We start from the raw sequence: 20,537 nt of genomic DNA on the forward strand, positions 1-20,537 counted from the left end.
CAATCAACATACTTCAAGCCAGGTTCTCCTATACTTTGTCATAACTTTTTTTTTTTTTTGGTAAAATGAAATGACCTACCAATCTCAGTTTCAGATGAATTTTAAACTGTACACTGTTAGACTTAATAAACAATATATTTTATTTCAGGCCATAAGTAAACTAATCTCAATAACATATATATAGGACACCATCTTCCTTGTATTTGCAATATATTATCAATTTGGGTGATTGCCAGGGAAATTCTGGTCTCTTAGAAAATAAAGCATTAGAAGAAGTAATCACTTCTGTAGCGAACAGTTACATCACTAGTGAATACAGATGACATTAATGTTATACAATTTGGAGGTTTTTGTTATGAGAAGAGATACATTTAAACAATCTTTAATTTGACAGCAAGTATAACGTGGTTTTTTTTCCTTTTTTCCTTTTGGAAGCACAAAGCATTAGATGAGCCTATTTCTACATGGCGATCACCTCCACCTGGCAACACGGATTATTCAAAAGCTTGTGGCTGCGTGTCTTTCTGCTATTCAGCTGGTTTGTTTTACAACTGTCTGTCTGCACAGCACTAAAAGAGTGTGAGGGGCCATTACTGAAAGCACTCACTGACAGACCACCAGAACAATCCACCCCTCCTGCAAGTTGCTCATAGCAGTTCTTCTTCCTAGAAAGAATTCAGAGAACACAGGGGCTTCTAAGAAGTTGTGAATTTACAAAAGTAGAGGTCAAAATGACTGCCTCTGTAAAGGGAATCTTCTTGCTGCTCTAAGAAACAGTGTGACTCAACAGCAAGAAAAGCCGGGCCCGACCGATACACAGGCTGATTTGGTAGCCTTCCGTAACGGGCTGAAGGTGGGAAAAGGGAGACAAAAGTGAAAAAGATGCTCTGATGTTAAGTTTGAGCAATATAAATGAACACAGAGACTTGAACAAAAGGTGGCATCTTGAAAATGCACACATAGGAATTATTTAAATAAACTGACATCAGAAAAGTCATGGGAAAATTGCTGTAATGAAAAGGTTTTAAAATAAGACCTCCCTGAGATAAAGGTTTAATCTCTTATAATCCAGAATTGCCTTTACTCCTCTACTGGTTTGTTTTTTTTTCAGAAACCCAACTGTTGACTATTAATTTCTCTGTAATAGCAGACTAAGTATGACCAGATTTCAACAGCGAAAGACCTAAAGGAATAATTAACGAACAATGGATTCTTACATTACAATGAAACGATTATCCACACTATAACTGAATTAGCAAAACTTTCTGACAAAGCAGAGCTATTTGCTAGAGCAGGAAGGCACAAAGGGTAACGATACCACCAGGCTTCCCCATTCTACAGTTTCTGGAGCTGGCATTGCAGCAACATGGTGGGCTCTCTTACTCATGCAGGTAAGGGGCCCCTACCAGTGAAGAACAGATGGATAACAGCATGCTTCAGCATGTTCTCTTGTCCCAGTCAACTGCTTGTATGAAATAAGACGCAACAGAAATTGGAATCTGCAGCTGCTAATATTTCATCTACATAAATGCCTGATGGGACGGTTTGTCCTAATCTGGTATGAAGCCACTACAACAAATAAACTGCAGGATGGAAGAGCAAAACTGAATCTTTACAGAATCCATTTCAAGGTACAGGTTTCTTTCAAAGCCAGGTTCTGTTACTTCCTTGGATAAATTCAAGTCTCAGGAGACTGTTTTATCCAAGTAATATTCCAGCCACAACAAGAACCAGAACAAAGATTTTCCTTTAAACTACATGAAAAATCGTAGTTACAATTCAATTATGTTTATTCATTAATTCTCCAGAAATTGTTTGCAAAAACATTCTTTAGAAGAACTTAGATTATCTTTACCATATATTAAAATGAAGAAAAAAAAAGCTAATGAAAAAACCCACCCAACCCAATCCTTATTTCAGACAGGGTAAAATAAACTATATTCTGCTTCCAAAATATCAGCCATTCAAGTCCTAGTCTTCAAAGTACCACTTTTCCCCTCAGAAAACATAAGCACAGAATAGCAAATCTTAGCCCAATGGAATATGAAGTCCAGCTGCACAGGATACCACAGTGTCCTATCTTTGTGACCTTCCACATTCACTATGTTTAGCTGAGGTGCTCCAGCTGACAATAACTGCATTAAAAAAGCTCTAGTAAAGAAGACGAGATCATTCAGGCTGGCATGACCCAGGCCATCCAGGCAGCACAGAATACAGTCAAACTCATCCAGGAAGATAGAAGACATCATTACAGATTTCCTCATTCACGGTGTTGACAAGACTTCAAGTACTCAAAAGTGCCTTTCTGTGTTTTGTGCCAATTTCAGCTTCCACATGGTTTCAAAGAAGGCCCAAATCAAAATCTCAAAGTAAAAATATATCAATTAATATATTTTAGTTACCATAGAGCAATATTAGAAAATAATTACTACCTCATTTCAAATTTAACAATATTTCTAATCTTCAGAGTTTATCCTGTTAGCTACTGATTCAAGCACTGTTTAATGGACTGGTACTACCCAAACATGTTCATTAATTGGAATATTTGTACGCCTGTACTAATTAAGCTGCAATCTCTACAATTCACAATTAGTAGACAATAGAAATACCACAAAAGATACTCCAATATATGACTGGTAGTCTATATCCTCATTTGAAACATCGGGGTTTTTTTCAGGAAAGCAGTGATTTTTACAAAATGCTTAAATTGTATTGAATCCAGAAGACCTTCAGCACATAATTAAGCTGGCTTGTTTGTTTACTTTTAAACAGACCAGTAAGGCACAATAATGTACTCATTAACTCATTTCACTAACTTCAGCTCAAGCAGGAATGCACCATCACAAGTTACATAGCAACTTGTACTGTAAGTAGCTTTTTTTAAAAAAGAAACTTTGTATCACCATGAAACTCAGCATCAACATTGGTTCTGAACTACAAAAATAGACACGCAACCCTGGAAAACGCACCAAGTATCAACAGAACTAAAATTTCCATCAAAAGCCTGCTTCTGCCTCCTAAAATAGGTCGCTGTAATTACATATAATTTATGATTTCTCTTTCATTTCACTATGCGGAACCTTTTCAACAGCAGTTCGAGAAGACGCTTGCTACAAAAGCAGAGCATCCCTCCCCCGGGGGTCGCGCGGCTCGGCGGGCCGGCAGCAGCCCCTGACGGCGCCGCGGACAGAACTAAAGGCAGGACGCCCTCGTGCGGCAGCCGCGGGCACTGCTGCCCCGGCACGGGCCGCCGTGCGGACCGCCTGGGCACCAGCCCAGCTGCCCAGCGGGGGCAGCCACGGGGACCCCAAAGAATACCGGGCCCTGGCCACAGCCTGACAGTGGCGGGGGCTGGAAGGGCCCGCTGGAGACCACCCCAGCCCAACCCCCGCCAGGGCAGGCTGCACAGAGTCACCAGAGGAGACGCCACCGCTCTGGGCAGCCTGTGCGGTGCTGTCACCCTCGAGGTCCAGAAGTTCCTCCTCAGATTCAGAGGCAGTTCCTGTGTGGCAGGCGGTGCCCGTTGCCCCTTGTCCTGTCGCTGGGCACCGCTGCGAAGAGCCTGGCCCATCCTCCTGGCACTCGCCCTTAAGATACTTGTTCACATCGGTAAGACCCCCTCCTCCCAGTCCTGCCCTCCCCAAGCAGGCCCAGCTCCCTCAGCCTTTCCTCATCAGGCAGATGTTCCAGTCCCTCCATCATCTTTGTGGTCTCCACTGGACCCCCTCCAACAGTTCCCTGTCTCTCTTGAACTGGGGAGCCCAGCACTGGACACAGCGCTCCAGATGTGGCCTCACCAGGGCAGGGCAGAGGGGGAGGACCACCTCCCTCCACCTGCTGGCCACGCTCCTCCTAATGCACCCCAGGGTCCCACTGGCCTTCCTGGCCCCAAGGGCACGCTGCTGGCCCGTGGGCAACTTGCTGTCCTCCAGCGCTCCCAGGTTCTTCCTCCTCAGAGCAGCCTTCCAGCAGGTGACCCCCAGCTGATACTGGTGCGTGGGGCTGTTCCCCGCCAGGTGCAGGACCTTACACTTGCCTTTGTGGAACTTCATCAGGTTCCTCTCTGCTCGGCTCGGCAGCCTGCCCAGGTCTCGCTGAATGGCAGCGCAGCTCCATCAGCCACTCCTGCCAGCTTTGTATCATCAGCAAACTCACTGAGGGTACGCTCAGTGCCTTCACCCAGTTGAATAAGTTGACAGGACTGGACCCAGAAGTGACCCCGGTACCGATCACAACCCTCTGAGCTCTGCTGTTCAGCCAGTTCTTGGCCCACCTTACTGCCCACTCATCCACACTTCCTGAGCTTACCTAGGAGGACGTGATGGGAGACAGTGTTTAAAAAAAAACCAACAAAACAAACCCAAAAAACCAGCCTTGCTGAGGTCAAGGTAGACAATGTCCACTGCTCTCCCCACATCTACCCAGCCAGTCATGCTATCAGGTCGTCAGGTGTGAGTTCCCCCTGATGTCCATACTGTTTGCATTTCAGGGTTTGTACTTTGCCATAGCTTTAGTCTAGACTGATAGACTGAACAGCTGCTCTAGTCTAGGGCAACAGAATGCACACACATTAGTGAATGCAAACATGACGTGCTCCACTGGAACATCCTTCCAGTTACATTTTACCCAAAAAAGAATCAAATTTATTTTCCTGCTGTGCCACAGCATACAAAGGGCAACATCACAATATTAATGGAAAAAGCTCTCCCTTTCTCAAGCAGCTCTCTTAAATTCAAGGAATAAAAGGTGATAATGAAGGTGTTGAACAAATCTATGTATACAAGTGAAAACATAAACCTAATCTTAATATAACAGTACGCAGAAAGATTCTTAAACTGTATCTTGCATTTTTACATATGACATCTGATGGAACAGATAGCCATGAGAAACTGACAAGGAATACATGTAGCAGTACAGGAGGAAAGAAAGGTGGCCGGGTCATAGGAAGGAAAGAGCTGACAAGTGGAAGCAGGAAACTGGAAAGTGACTTGGTTTTGAATCCAGGCTATAAATGACATATAACTGGAAATATCCATTACGAGACACAAGAAGGCTCAATTTCATAAGAAACTCTGATTTCTTCTCTCATAATTATAAATAGATATAGAGACAGAAACAAGACATTCCTCAAAAAACACTTACTACCATTTATTCCTGGTAAATACCAGGTAGAGCTGTCAAGTGTGTTTATTTTTTCATACTTGAAACTGGTTGACATAAAGTAGTTAACGTTATGACTGTAGATGAGGCACACTGTTGCCTAAGAACAGCAAAATCACTTCAAGAACACTTATAGACCAGAAAGATAATACTACATTATTATCCAACTTGTCTGATCCAGCTTGTCTTACGGTTCCTACCTCAATTCAGCAGCAGAAAAGTACTATTGCTCTAAAAACTTAAGGATCAGTATTCTCCAATTCTAATCAAAAGCTTTGTAGTAATAAAAGAACCACTTTGTGTTGAAATTAGTGTGAAAGGATAGTCTAATACAAGCATCAAGACAGAAAGAAGTGGTCCCTTCTCCCTTGCACAAAAAAAAAGTAAAAAAAAAAAAAAAAGAGTAATTATATTTTTAAGAAACTTCAACATACTTGCTTTACTATTTGTAGCTGCTCTGTTAACTGTTTCTGTAAATTCACAGATTCAGACAATTTTTCCTGTTAAAATAAAAACAAACAACAGAAGAAATAATTAATAATTAGGTCTGAAAGAGTTTTTATTCCTAAACCCCAATTAGCCTTTTTAAAACTACAGGTAGCAATACTTAAACTCTATCAATGTATTTACTGCTTTCTGTACACCTACTACATTTCTAGGCCACAACACGTGTCTGTTACTAATGCTGTATAATCAGAAAACACATATTATTAAAAAAGTTCTGGTGGAAATAATAAATAATCAACAGCTTTTATAAAACCTGTGACAAAACCAAATTTTTTTCTCTAAGGGCTGATTTTTCAGAGTTCATTAATACTGTTTAAGTTTCATGAGCATCTGAGGATTATTTACTGAACTGATTATTTCTGTGATATAAGTAAAATATATATTTTAAGTCTCTTGCTACCTAGCCACTTAAAAGAGCAGAATACAGACATTTCTGCAGCTTTTAACACGCCGCTGTACAATCTAATACACATGTCAAGTTACTGTCAACATTGTGTGTCTGACCTTCCACCCACTTATTTACACCAGACGCCTCTAGGTATACCACTTTCAGAGGTTAAAAGTTCTAACAATTTCAAAAAGATTCTCACGCTGAGTCAGACCAAGGGTATTTCTCACCGAGTATCAAGTACTTGACTGTAGATTAAGGGAAGAGGGTAAGAAATGAGGCAATTACAGATTGATCATTGCCAGTTTTTGGTATCAGCAATTTAGGGGCTCATGATAAGTATTCACTACTTCAGTGTTCAATGTAAATCAATTATTTCATTTCAGTACAAAGTTTTCAGAAGAAGAATATTTGCACAGAATGAAGAATACATTTTTGGGCATGCCAACCTGATGTTTTTGTAATCTATACAAGACAGATTATTTTTTGGACCAGGAGGTAATTTGTAGAATTGCTTGTATCCTGGGATCAATTTTCCTGTTCAAGAACGAGAGCTAGGTATGCTGGATAAAGATTCAGAATTTTTTATCTTTTGGGTTGTCAAAAAAAAATTCAGGAGCATAGGACCATGGTTGTAATGCAGGGTATTAAGAAACAATAAATGTATTTGTTTCTTTAGGTCTTATGTATTTTGTAATATCTGTGAAAATATCTATGAATTTTGAAAACACATTAATTTATCCTCTAGTTCTGACTTCTTGCAAAAGTATTAGCATATGCTTAGACACTGTGGTTACTAGGATCACACATTTCTAAATAAAATTGCTATGCAAATCAGTCACTTCTGCAAATTCACTTTTGTGAAATGCCTTTAAAAATGTGTTAGTACTCAGTATAACAAAATTCACTGTCTCCAGAAATACACTGTACACATACAATCTTCACACATGATTATGACCGTTTGCTCTGCCTTTTTATTTAGTCATTTAAAATGGCATGTAAAATTCAAAAGAAAACCAGTACATTCCTATATACACTCAGAAAGAAACCTGTCTCTTGAACAATTTGAAGGAAATAAAAATTATTACCTTTAATTTACTCATTTCTTTTAAAGCTTCATTTCTTTCTTTCTTAAGTCTTTCCACGTCATCCTCCAAAGAATCACAGGTTACAAACTGTGTATTTAAACACATAAGGTCAGAATGTATTGCTAACTGTATCTTCCATGATCTTTAACATCTTATCTTAAAAGGTCTTGTTAATAAAATGACACGATAATCTTAATTTTAAAATAATTTAAAGCTCTGAAAATACTAAAAATCCTTCAGAAAGTTCTGTCCATCTTATCTTTCAAAGGAATTATTTTTCCTGTTAAAAAGGATTAATAAAAATATTTTTAAAGTACCAGGAATACAATACTAATATCCTGTTTTATTCAGTATTTTAAATAATATCTCATTTTATTTTAGTATTCCTATGCTGCAAATGCTATTTCTTAAAGTCACCTCTAGAATAAAGTGCTTTTCACTGTAGCAGTAGTTTAAATCACTGGGCCCAATAATTGTTTATCACTCGTACCAATATGTATTCCACTAAGAAACCTCAATAAATCACCACTGTCCATACTTACAACAGATTACAACGTAATTATGTGAATTGATTTCTGCAACGTAAGTTGCTTTAAAAAGCTTCACAGAAATGAAGTTATCTTAAAGAACACCATGATATGGAGCTCTTCTAAACATCTGTCCAAGATTTGGAGTAATTGTACATATAATAAGCTCTCCAGTAATCTCCTCCCAACTGTTAAACACTGCACAGGCATATATTTTACCTGTGAATCCAGTAAGCTGGCAATTTCATTGACCCCAAATGTCACAGATTTTTGGTCATCACCTGTTGCATTCAATTGCATAGAGAAGAGATTCCTTGAAACTTCAAAGAAATCTGAAGAACAATTTAGAAGTTCAGTTCAGTAGCAGTATTACAAGATGCAGCACAACTACTAATACTACAATCTATGGCTAGACTTTTATAAATGCAGTATCTGCCCTTCATAAGCTTTCTAGAAGAATATATGAAAAACAAACACATCTCTCTGAACAGAAACTTTTGGTAAAGCTGGTAAGAGTAAGAACAAAAATGTTCAAAACAGTTATTGGGCTGAAATATCCCTGAATCAAGTCCTGAAGGAGAAAAGAAAACAAAAGGGGGTGTGAAGTTCATCTTCAAAGTACATGGTTAGAGATACTCTACATTTGGCAGAGCCGTGTGAAAAAATAAAAAGAAATTTGTACACCTGCCTGCCCTTCTCAATGAATTGACCTTACTAGAGGAGACATAGTGTCTCTGCAGGAAAAAGGAAAAATTGCATGCTAGCTCACAGCTCAGTTTCCTTCGCAGGCTCTTTAAAACCCTGATACACACCTGGTAAAATTGATGTTGATCAAGTTGAAAGTTTTAAATACAAACACTACAGCATTCTCAATCAACATGGCTTGGATTACCTGTTCATTTAGAATGTATACAAAAGAGATCTGCCTCAGTATGACAGAAAAGTAGAAATAAAAATGTCAGTTTGTTTACACCACATAAAATCTGATGGAAGATCCAGTATCTTTCTTGATAAGGTGCTTGAATATCCAGTGTATTTTGGATGGTTAAGTACAAGAAATTATTTTTCATATAATAGTGTTTGATGCTGCTTTTCATAAACTTTAGGAAAAGTGAAGTTTCCATCAGTTTTAGCATCAAAACCAGCATGTCTCACAGTTTATAAGAAATACTCTTACATTGTTAAATGTCAACTACCAAAGTTGTCATAACCAATGCAAGCAACTCATTCCCATCAGAATTAGGTTTAGCTAGAAGAATCATGATGGTCTCCACGCAAATTTTTCTATATTCAATAGTTGAAATGTTCTTGCTTCTCACAAACTAAACAAGTTAAATAATCCATCAGTTTAACTACTTCAAGAAGGCTCTTTAAACATCAGTACTGTCCCAAGTAATATTTGGAACAATTAAAGTACCCTATTGTTAAGGCAAAAATTTAGGAATTTGTGAGCACAAAATCAAAACTTTGTCACGGCTGCTGTTTATTAGATAAATCTGTGATTTGCTTTCCAGTTACTTAGTTTTATACAGTAGAATAAGGTTCTTATCACAAAGTATCATTTTATTTGCTGTAGCAACCCAAGACTGACAGAAAATATATTAATGGTTATTACCTATAATTTCTGTATTGCTACATTTAATTATTTTCCATGGTAATTAACAAATTATTACCTCCAAAAGACACTGTTCCTTTAGAATCTTTCTGAAGTTGCTGCCTTAGGGCTTGCTGCTGTTCATCTGTGGGCTGAATCCCAAGATAATTCAATGCCTGGAAGGAGAAAAGTTATTTTGGAGAAAGGACTAGGGATAATGACTGCAGGGACGTGGGGGAGTAATTAAAGAGCTATACTTCAAAGAGCCTTTGTATCATAGTACACTCTCACTGACAACTTTTATTCCAGAGACGCTCTGTGACTTTTCCTTCTAATTGAGAGATGTTCAGATATTATTTAACCTTGAATACGGATGAGTGTAATAAGCAAAACCCTTTGTCCTTAATAAGTGCATTAAAAAATCCTGAGGGCTGTTCAGATTCCCAGAAGAGTTAATCAGTAATTAGATTAACAAAAACAGTAATTTGCCCAATATAAAAAAAATGAAATATTGGCCTGCAACCTGAAAGAACTATCCAAATAGGAAATGTGGTGCACAATTTGTCAGTCTAGAAATATGCTCCAGATGTTTTACGTGCATTATGAAGGGAAAGAAAGGAAAACGCAAAATACTGTAAGTATTTACCCTTTCCAGCTTTTCTGCTTTGAGACGAATAGTAGAGGTCTTTCCTTGCAGCTCATAATCATCATTCTGGCTGGGGGCAATAGCTAAGAAGAAAAAAATGAAAATTTAACAATGATATTGTTGTAAATACTGCTCTGAAAATTTTGTTCTGAAACTCTGCTCATGAAATGGATGCCAGCTAAATACCCACTTGCCACAAAGAAACGTTAATATTTAGATTGACCTTTTTGATTTGACATAATTGTAATAAACAAAAGTTATGGGTATCTATCACTTAAAACTATTTTTTCACATGAGAAAGTAACAAGTAGCAAATTGACAGAAAAAAAACGTGAATAACTTTAGAGCAATCCATCAAGCATAGGGCTTATACTTGTGATATTTTTCTCGCTGAGATACACAGTTACTCTAGAAACAGAAAGGGAAACACACTTGCAAATTCCTGAAAGACCTTCAAGACACACCCTGAGCATAATAAGGGTTCGCAAAAGCCTACCTAGTGATCTAGCAAACACTGTGGAAAGAGAGGGAACAACCTGGTGCCAGCCAAGGGCTGTGTGGAGGTAGCTTAGACTGAATTCCAGGAGGCTCCTCAGTATTTTTTTCTGGGGAGGAACTCTTCTCCAAGAACTACCATCCATTAAGCCATCATCCATCATCCCCTCTTCTCCAGTCATCACAGTCAAAAATACAAGAAGTTTGCATAATTTTAGCTAATGGCCTTAATAACTTATGACGCATCTATTTTATTTCCAACATACAGAAATGATTAAGCTCAGAAAAGGAAAAGAAGCCAGCTGTACTAAGCAGTCCATAGGCAAGATTTCGGAATAACTGCTTTTTTTTGTGTGTGTGCTTAGTTTTCATGGAACTTGAGAAATGCAGTCCCAGCTTTGCCATGCTTCAGACACACCCATGGATACAACACAAACAGAAGCAACCTTTGGAAGCCATTGATTACAGACAGGAGGCAAAAGGAGCAGTTAACTACCAATTTATTTGGATTTTAGATGTATGTAAATAGAACTTCATTGCTTTTTTTTGCAGAAGAACATGGAATACTTGTTTGCATTCATTATTCAGAAATACTATTTAGATCTTAATTTGTTATTTCATTAATGGACTAGAAAGGTACTGAAACCAAACCCCGTATTTGAAAACTAAAGGATCATGCAGTTTGAGAATCTCTCTAAAGGAACAGAAGGAATTGCACAGAAATCTTTTTTTTTTTTTTTTTTTTTTTGTTTCACAGCATATCTGTTTCCAAGCTCAAAGTAATTTACATTCTCTCTATATGCCAAAAGCATAAACCAAAACATCTTGAAAATCTCTGACACTAACACCTCTCACATGCTATATTAAATTCTGAAGACAGTAGGCTAGAACCTCAGCTGAATTGGCACACTTCCTTCCAATTCAGAATGAAAAAGCCTTGTGTATGAATCTGTGCAAGAATTCCATAAAATTATGCTGATTTTTCTTAGAGCATTTAAAAAACCCCACCATCTAAGAGCTACTTTAATTTTTCAAGGTTATCCTTGAAAAAGGGCAGCATGAGAGAAGCGGCAGCTTTGACTAAGGATGTGCTTAATAAGACTGAAATGAAAAATGACAACAAACAGTACAAACCGGAGCTGCAAGTACTTCTTTCCACTTTACTAGCTATGTTATTCAGGTATGTTAAGAAACTGTGGCTGCCTTGGTCTCTTTAAGCAACGATGAAGCTCCAGTGTATTGCATTATATTAATCAAGAGTCTTGTATTCTGAGTATATTAAAAAATAGCCTTTTGTGTTGTTCCTCTCATTTAGTTGTTGTGTTTTCCATGATCAATACGAAAAACCTGTGTGATCATTAAACTCCAGATGTAATCAATACAACAAACTTTACAGTTTCAAAAGCTCACATTCCAAGAAATGAAGCCTCCAAGAAATGAAGCCAACTGGCCAGATTTGCAATATGGACACTGTTTCATTTAAAATTTGGGTATCTAATACAGTCTGTAACAAATGCAGGTACAACCTAAATAACATCACTGGAGCAACATCTAGAATGAATGAAATCCTGTACGTTTGTCCCTCCTCAGCACATTATACGTCAAGTTGAGAAGCACAGGTTATGCTTACTCACTACTGCCTGAAGAATAGTCTTCATACAGAAACAGAACAGCATCAGTTAATCGTACTGTGTCAATTGAGACTTATTACTATGTTAGACTACTGCATTTTCACTGTTTATAAATACAATGCATATTTGTTTCCCAAAGGAATTACAATTGTTTAGTTCAGATTTGGTTCTGACCAAATTCCACAACCTATGTTTTTCCTCAGTGTTGTTTCCAAAATAGGTATTTAGAGATATGGTCAAGTGACTATTGTCTTTGTTTGAATGTCATGACTCTCAAATAGAAATATACACATATATATTCTTTTTCTGATTAATTGAAAAACTGTGAAAAAGAGGTCTGCATGTTATTTCTATCCTTCCAATATGCTGCCCTAATTTAAAAAAAGAAGTGCAAGCAGTATACATCCACAGAATTTCATCAAATCAAGAAAGCACAGTTTCCACGGCAACCTAATTTTGATCTATATGTGAGTCTTCATTAGCTGGTTTCTACTGAGTCTATTATTATTACCGCTGTATAGCAAACGTTCCGATCACTCATTTTTGTTTGGTTTCAGCTGTTTGTTAAAGACAATGCAAATTACGTTTGACAGAAGCTACTAAACAATCCATTGACCCCAGTTCTTTACTTAGTACTACAAAAATAGAGCAATATTCCTTTTTTTAAAGACTATTGGGTCTCACTATATACTATTTTCTGTATGACGGTTATTGCAGGAAAAAAAGGTGGCAGGGAATTAAATCATCATTTACCAGTGACAGACACATCAGTAGGACTGCTGTCTAGAGAAGTAATTGGAGGTTGCTCTCCCATCTTGACTCCAGTTTCCATCTAAGAAAGAAAATGAAAAGACATGAAATACCATTTCTAAAGCAGATCACAAGCCAAACTAGAAATACACATTAATGTACAAGAGGGGGAGAGGAAGGAAGACCAGAGGAGAAACTGAGCTGGACAGAACAACACATTTTATTCTTCCTTGTTCAGAGACAATACTTTATTTAGTTTTAAAAATGCGATAAATTGAAAATGTTTTTTTAAAAATTAAAATAATAGAGTAGTTTTAAAATCTTCTTTCTTATGGTCAGCATCACTTCTTTACACTAATCACGAGCTGTATGAATGGAAACAATTGTTGCTTAGCCGAAACAAAGGGGAAACCCCCACATTCTTCTAGGACTGATTTTCAAGCAAAAATCTCATCATCATGGAGGAAGTGTAACTTGTGACATTGAACTGTTCTCACACATACACAGCAGTCCAAGAGTACCTTATCTCTGAAATATCTAACTATATCTATCGATCTATCTCTAATTCTGAAACTTTACTCCCTAGAGAAACAGTAAGAACTCTGTACCTAAGATTAATCAAGATAATTATGGTTAACGCTTATTTTATTTGATTTTTTTCCTTATCAGAAGTCAACTAATACTCTTATTCCTCTCATCAGTGTAGTTTGCTGTTACACATGTTTTCTGGAAAAGTCATGATATTCCCAAGAATTAATATTTTGCAGGAAAAAGAGCCAGTAATTTTCTTATTAGAATGGAAACCGGATTAAAATAACCCTTTATGGAATACCAATAAAATTAGGAAAAACAATCATTTGCTCACTTTATACTAAGAGGAGTAATAAATATACTCACAGCATTTGGAGTGAACATTGAAACAACCTTCCCATTAGGAGATGCATGAGAACTAACTACTGCAGCCTGTTCTCCATACGCTACAGAAGATGTCGAGAGGCTGGAAGGATGTTGCAGGTTCTCTGAATAACCGGGAATACTTTTTTGTCTAATGAAAGCTATCTCCCAAAAACTTTCAAACCTAAAATTACAATTAAAAAGTTTCAACATATTGTATACCATACTGTTCACAAGATCGTATGTTACTCTCACAAAAATTGCCTTTTCCTAAACACTGTGTGTGTTATCATTCTTCTAAAACAATGTTTTATTCCCCATCATTAAAAAAGGCAAATACTGTGGTTTAGGGTTTTGTTTTGTGTTTTCTTTTGAAAGGAATGAAAGTATCATAGTTATACAGGTCTAAAAGGTGCATTTGAGTGTTTTTCTATGAAATTTTACTGCAACTGAATATTTTGAAAAAAATAATATCCCTTGCATTTCCTCTAAGTACACATAACAAGACATTTCATGTTAATATGATCATAAATATCATATAATAAAACAATCTGGAGGGTTAGCTGTTTGGCAGTAATAGATACCTTGACTTTTTTCTGTTGATTATACTTTTTGCCTCCTCGTAGGAGACACCAATCATTGACTCTTTGTTTATGGATACCAGTTGATCTCCAGGCTTCAGTCGTCCATCCTAACATAACAAATAAAAAACCCCAAACCCATAAATTTTATATTAATTGCTAACACTATACAAAGAAGTGTACAATCTCAACACTTTAATATATCCCCCTGGAACTGTTAAGACAAGAAATATCAAGAATGGCTATACATTTTGCCTGACAATCTTCCAGAATCAAACAATCATTTATTCACCAAGATAGCAGTAATTATAAAAACTTCATCAGACACAACGGATCTCAGATATTGTGTTGTGTAGAGAAGAAATTTGGACCCAGATACCTATTTCTGTTAAGCTCCCCCCCCCCCCCCCCCAAAGAAACAAACCACAGATAATAATTTTTCCAGCATGGAGTACCAAGCCATCTGACCACAGGAAGCTTCTTTACTAATTAATTCAGCTGTGAGATGAATTAATTTTTATTTCAAACCCAAATGTTCTTGGCTATAGATGGTACTCTTCAAGCACTTACTAGCTATACTAATCTTAATGAGAAAATTAGATTAGCCTATTAGGAATTCAACAGTCAAAACCATGACAGAAATAATACTGTCAACTTTGTGCTTCTGTTGAATTAATTGTAAGCTTTCTACCAACAAAGGAACATATGACATTTCTGTCTCAGAGACTGTAAGACAAGACAAGACATTAAACATGCTTGGCTAGATTTCTCACTAAGATTAAGCTTTCGTCACTCACATTTTCAAAGAGGCCTCAACAATTTAACTGAAAATTCGTATGATTCACCTATGATTACATAGTTATGACAGTTACCTAATATAACACACATCAAATTACACATAACATGTCAGTGTTCTTCAGCTCTTAAGAAATTAATCACAGAATCAATCTGACCGTGTGAAACTGTGTGCAGAAAAATACACAGCAAGTAAGTAAAATGCCTTTTCAAGATCAGTATAATTTTACATATTAAATACCCAAACACCATAATTTCAGACCTATGATAGCACTTGACTACATTTTTGGTCACTTAGTGGTTTTGGTTTTGATTAAAGAAAAAAGTCGTAGAGCTTTTATTTTGCTTGCATCCAGCCTATTAAAAGATACCCGGTGTAATGCTGCCCTCACGTGGCAGACTGAAAATACACCTGCTACTTCGGTTTCTCAAACGGGATAACGAAGATTGGGAAATTACCTCTGCTGTTGCTAATGATATTAAAACCTACTGCCGATTAATATCTCAGCCTATCAATTATCTGTGATAGGCTTTACATTATATGTTTAAAACGAGAAAAACGGTTTAGAAGCCACAACAATAGGTGAAATCAAAGGAAGAATCATCTACTAAAAAGTCCCGGAGAAACACTGCATTTTTTCCTTCCATCTTGGCATTTTAGAATTAAGCTTAATCTACTAAAATTCAATCAAAAATAATTATAGACTGGTTTGGGGCAAAACTCATTGCTCATGAAATTAACTTTCACCCTCTTCCTTGGCAAGAGGCAAAAACTGGTTATCTACACATCAAAACAACCATAGTAATTCAGGATGCAAAGGAAACACTTGGATAAAGAGTATTTTGTACTTGAACTAGACGGTTATTTATTTACTTTTAAAACTGACAGGCCCTCCTGATTTACATAAATCAAAACAGTAATCAGTACTGATTCATACATTTTATCAGTCTGCACTATCCGAATATCTTTTTTCTAATTTGCCTACACTGTGCTTTCCAACTACCAAGGATCCATCTAAACTAAGACTAAGGGAAAATGATTTTTTGGATGTCCAAGAAAAGAAATGTCAAAGTAAGGAAAAGAAAAAAAAAAAGGCAGTATGCTGTTCTGTCCCATCCTTGCTCATTTACCTTGCATCATGCAACCTCTTAAAGAAGTTGATTTGTTACTTTCCCATAAGTATATTGGGGAATAAGTTCCTCATTTACCTCAAACGAACTCATGAATAATTTATGTTACCATGTAACCATGCTATGACCCAATGAGATAATTCTGTTTAAAGAGAAAGCAAGGAAAACCCCAAAAAATGTGTACTTAAAATATAACTGTATGCATAAAATACTAAGTAGGTAGTAAATGAAAGCAAGAATACATGTGACTGAAGGGGGAGGGAGGGAAAAAAGGTCTTTACCTTATGACAATCACCACCAGGGATAATTTCCTGAACATATACCAAAGGCCCTTCATTTCTGTTAATTCCTCCTACAATATTAACACCTAGGCTTGTTTCTTTGAAAACAGTAATAATCTGAAATGTACCATCCCTATGAAGAGAATGACAAGAAAAGCAGAATTACTTCACAGAACTAGATACTCAATAAAGACTTAAGCGATACAGCATCTTACTGATTTCACAAATACATATTACAGAAATAAATAGAAATATGGACATTTAATTCAATGCGCAAACATTACACTGCCTACTTACTACAAAACCAGCAACTTCAGGTGCTATTTCTGGCAATTACAAACAGAAACAACGTATCATTTCACAAGGCTAAAAGCTCCTCTCTACTGTATATATATAAGGCTTATGAGAGTACCTAGGTACGTACACACCAGAAACATTAATTATTAAGAGAAACTAAGATCAAAAGTCAACCTGATTAATCAACTTCTACCATGTAAGCAATATATAAATGAGAAAAAAACCGAATTGCAAACTTTCATTTTTAATATCAATGGTACTCTAAGTTACAGGATTTTTTTAAAAAAAGTAATAAAAAAAATAAAGTTGAACACTTAGTGCTGAACTCAAAATTTTCCTGAGTAGCACTTTCTACAGCTCACACAGAAGAGTTAATAGTCAGTTTTGGAAATTACTTTGCAAGCTTTGGGGATGATGCTGGGACAGAATTATTTCTGCTGATGGTGGTGATATTATCCTTTGAATGCAACTGAGGACTCTGTGACCTTGAGGATGACCCAGAAGAAGGGCTGTCTGTAGATTTTGCTTAAAGAAAAGAAATAATGGGAAAAAAAGAAATAAAAGACACATTTTGGGAAAAGCACATTTCAACTCATATTAAGTAAGTTCAGTAGTACTATTCTTATGTTAGAAAACAAACTGCAAGCCATCAGACAACCAAAAGAAAGCTTAAATCTACACAGCTAAGAATTGCGAGCAACCTAGGGCTCCAAAAATAATTCTTTAAAACATAGCAAGTGATTACTTTTTTCAAACTGGGTGCAAACAAATAAAAAAATTCAACTGACTTTCCTAAAGAATAATCACTCATGCTATATAAAGGCATCCTAATCAGGCAACAATGCCATGAGGATTAGAATTTCAAGGTATTCTAGCTCAAATTTTGATTTATACTTCGAAATTTTATGGTACATTTAATCTACAAGTACCAAATACTTTTCACATTCTTCATTAATTACAATTGCTGAAAATAAGTGGGTGGTAGTATATTTATTTTAAGAGTTGGGGAAACTGACACACAAATCTGTCAAAGTACATGTTTAGATTACAATCTAAATGTTGAAGTCTAAGTAAAGGTGTGTTTCGCTTGATTTTCAGCGACTTCCTCCAACATACCCTCCTCCCAATTAAGTGCAAGCTTCTACCCCCCGAAGCATGACCACTGTCCTACAGGATTATGTCAGGCTAGCTAGGAAGTAATCTCTCACCAGCTGACAGCTGTGTCGGCGAACTTCTTGTGGAGTTGGTGTCACTGTGAGAGCCATACTTATCCATGAGGTCAAGAAATTCTTTCCTGTGGCAATAAAAAGATCCTCTTCATCAGGATTTGGCATTAAAATGCACCCTTTGAAACCTGCTACTGCTTCTGCTAAACAGTTCCCCTTCCTCAGAGAGGGAAGCTCAACTGAAAGAGTAAAGCCCTGTCAAACGTTCAGAAGGGGCAAGAAGAAGATAATGTCATACGGAAGGATAAGGATGGAAAAGCAACCGACTATGAATGAAATTAACTGTCGGTATAGAAGCTTAATTATTACCTCTCTTTAGCCTGGATTTCAAAAATTTGAAAACTTCTAATTCACGTCAACTACAGATAAGACAGGGGTATTACTTAGGTCCAAAAGAAGGTATTTATATTAGAAGGAATCAGATAATACACCTATAGCATACTCGTATTTTAAAGAATGCTTTTGGTTCAACTATGCTGAACAAGAAGCCAGAAGAGACTGACAAATGTGTGTCACCTCAAAAAAGAGGACAGAATAAATATTTATTAATTATTCAAGAATAAGTAAAACAGATACAAATTCTTAACTTCTCTTTAGCTTTCTCAGAAATTTGCAGTCTATTTCATATGAGGTAGAGACTATTATTATTAAATATTGTATGTGCTTTGGTTTTGCTTATCTTTTTCATGATAAAATCTTCCTAAAGAAATCCCAAGAGTAGATATAATAGGCAATTCTTGGTCAGGTGCACTGTTCAAAAAATAAAAAAATAAAAAATGAAAGCAGAAGCCTATCATATTGTAACAAACTGACAAAAAAGCGGCTGAGATGCACATCCTGTATTACAAGCATTAAAGAGAAAACAAAACCTCTTGATTAATCTAATACTGAATGCAGCCTAATTAAAAAAGTTTATAATCTGAGATATGATTACCTCAGTGAGAACAGATTAAAACATATAAATAATCCGGAATGATGTAAATCAGAAACATCAGCAAATTAATATTATAGAATTAGTGAGAGCACATAAATTAACTGATTGCAGGGAACATAATTCCCAAGTAATTCCAGTGACTGCAGAGGGTTGTTGAAATCTGCTGGATGCCTTATTTTTTTTAAAAAGACAAAATGTACTGAACTAAAGGCAGACCCAGGGTACACACATAAACACAGGTGAGTGTAAATCAAATAATCTTTTAGCAGAGGAAGGTAAAGTCACGAGAAATTAATTCAAGAGTGTCTGAGTGAGGGACTGTATGTAGTGGTAAATTCTGCACAGACCACTGGGCACCCCCGGAACAGTACTCATGGATTTTAATTATTCAAGGAGTTTAGCGGAACTAGGTCAGTATGCTTTAGACAAAAGCAGATTAAGAGTGGACCTCACATACATCTAGGCAGCCTGAAAAAAAGAGAGATCAGAGGCTAGAGAGTGATTTAAATGTCTGTCAAAAAATAAAGGAGCAGAAAGACGAAGCTTAAATCGGACTAAAGGCTAAAGGAATTTAGAGAAAATTCCTTTATGGAGAAATTACTCTGTAAGTGGAAAAGCAAGTAACAACAGATAACTCTTGCAATACTTATCAAATACAGTTACATAACAGCTGTTTCCTCCAGAGAATTAAGTCAAAATGGGATACAGACCTGGATCCCAGTGTTTCCGATGACTCTCTGCCAAGACTGGTTTATATGCCTAACTTTAAATAGCAAGGTTAAAACAGTATTTAACATAAGTGTCCTTATAATGGACGCATTTTGGACTACCTGCTGCAGTGAACAGTTTAACCTACTTATCCAAACTAATTCAAAGCTCATTAAAGATTGAAAAGGAAACTTCTAAGGGGAAACAGTAACTATATCTGCCTTTTTTCAGAAGGCAAGACTACCTTAAATGATACAGTTCCGTGGTACTGTAGGTCTAATGGAGTCCTCACTTTTTCTTATTTTAAAATGTAAGAAATATTAAATAATCACAGCAAGCAATTTTTAATGGTATTAGCTGGTAACGTAACATTTCAGTCCTCTTCATTAAACTGAAATTAGCCTGAGTTTCCACTTTAATTGATGCAAATGGTCTCAGAATGAACTGGTATCAAATTCTACACATAAAAATGTGACACGTGCTGCAATTTTGTGATTAAAACTAATCTGAAAGAATAATACATGCAAGCCCACCCATCCAACCTTAGATATAGTGTTAGCTTTTTATTAGTTTTGAGGTTAAAACAACATTTTATTTTTCTCTTACTTTGCTTCTTCATCTCTAGCAACTAGCAGAGACATATGATTAGATGCTGATGCTGTTCGCAAGATGTCAACAGCCCTAGAAGGGAGGGAAAACAATCAAATAAATACACCAGGGTACTGGTAAGGAATACACGGTGAGTAACGCTAAAAGAGCAGGAAATGGACAAATCCCTGATGTAGTTAATAGTTTTCACTGCCAAATACAAGGAGAAAAGCTTGCTAGCAGCATAACCCAAATTAAGCACTGGAGAATGGAGTGAAAGACAGACTATGGTGAGTCAGTGCCTGGTGACAGGAGT

At 36.7% G+C, this 20,537-nt stretch overlaps 1 protein-coding gene across 12 annotated transcripts in view; it reads right to left on the bottom strand.

The window, feature by feature from the left end:
- Positions 1-20,537, bottom strand: part of STXBP4 (syntaxin binding protein 4) — a 76,261-nt gene that overhangs the window by 44,580 nt on the left and 11,144 nt on the right. For 10 of the 12 annotated variants that reach the window (XM_056331682.1, XM_056331773.1, XM_056331867.1 and 7 more), the window contains 12 exons: positions 20,240-20,314; positions 17,974-18,059; positions 17,161-17,290; positions 16,469-16,601; positions 14,265-14,371; positions 13,684-13,864; positions 12,790-12,868; positions 9,911-9,993; positions 9,344-9,440; positions 7,890-8,002; positions 7,144-7,230; positions 5,595-5,660 (listed from right to left, as the gene is read on the bottom strand). In XM_056331682.1, coding sequence (XP_056187657.1) covers positions 5,595-5,660; positions 7,144-7,230; positions 7,890-8,002; positions 9,344-9,440; positions 9,911-9,993; positions 12,790-12,868; positions 13,684-13,864; positions 14,265-14,371; positions 16,469-16,601; positions 17,161-17,290; positions 17,974-18,059; positions 20,240-20,314 — 1,237 coding nt within the window. Of the gene's footprint in view, positions 1-5,594; positions 5,661-7,143; positions 7,231-7,889; positions 8,003-9,343; positions 9,441-9,910; positions 9,994-12,789; positions 12,869-13,683; positions 13,865-14,264; positions 14,372-16,468; positions 16,602-17,160; positions 17,291-17,973; positions 18,060-19,635; positions 20,216-20,239; positions 20,315-20,537 lie in introns of those variants that run through there. The other 2 variants (XM_056331593.1, XM_056332362.1) reach the window with 2 other exon arrangements.

This window comes from Falco biarmicus, chromosome 1, assembly GCF_023638135.1.
Source record: "Falco biarmicus isolate bFalBia1 chromosome 1, bFalBia1.pri, whole genome shotgun sequence".
NCBI classification, from domain to species: domain Eukaryota; kingdom Metazoa; phylum Chordata; class Aves; order Falconiformes; family Falconidae; genus Falco; species Falco biarmicus.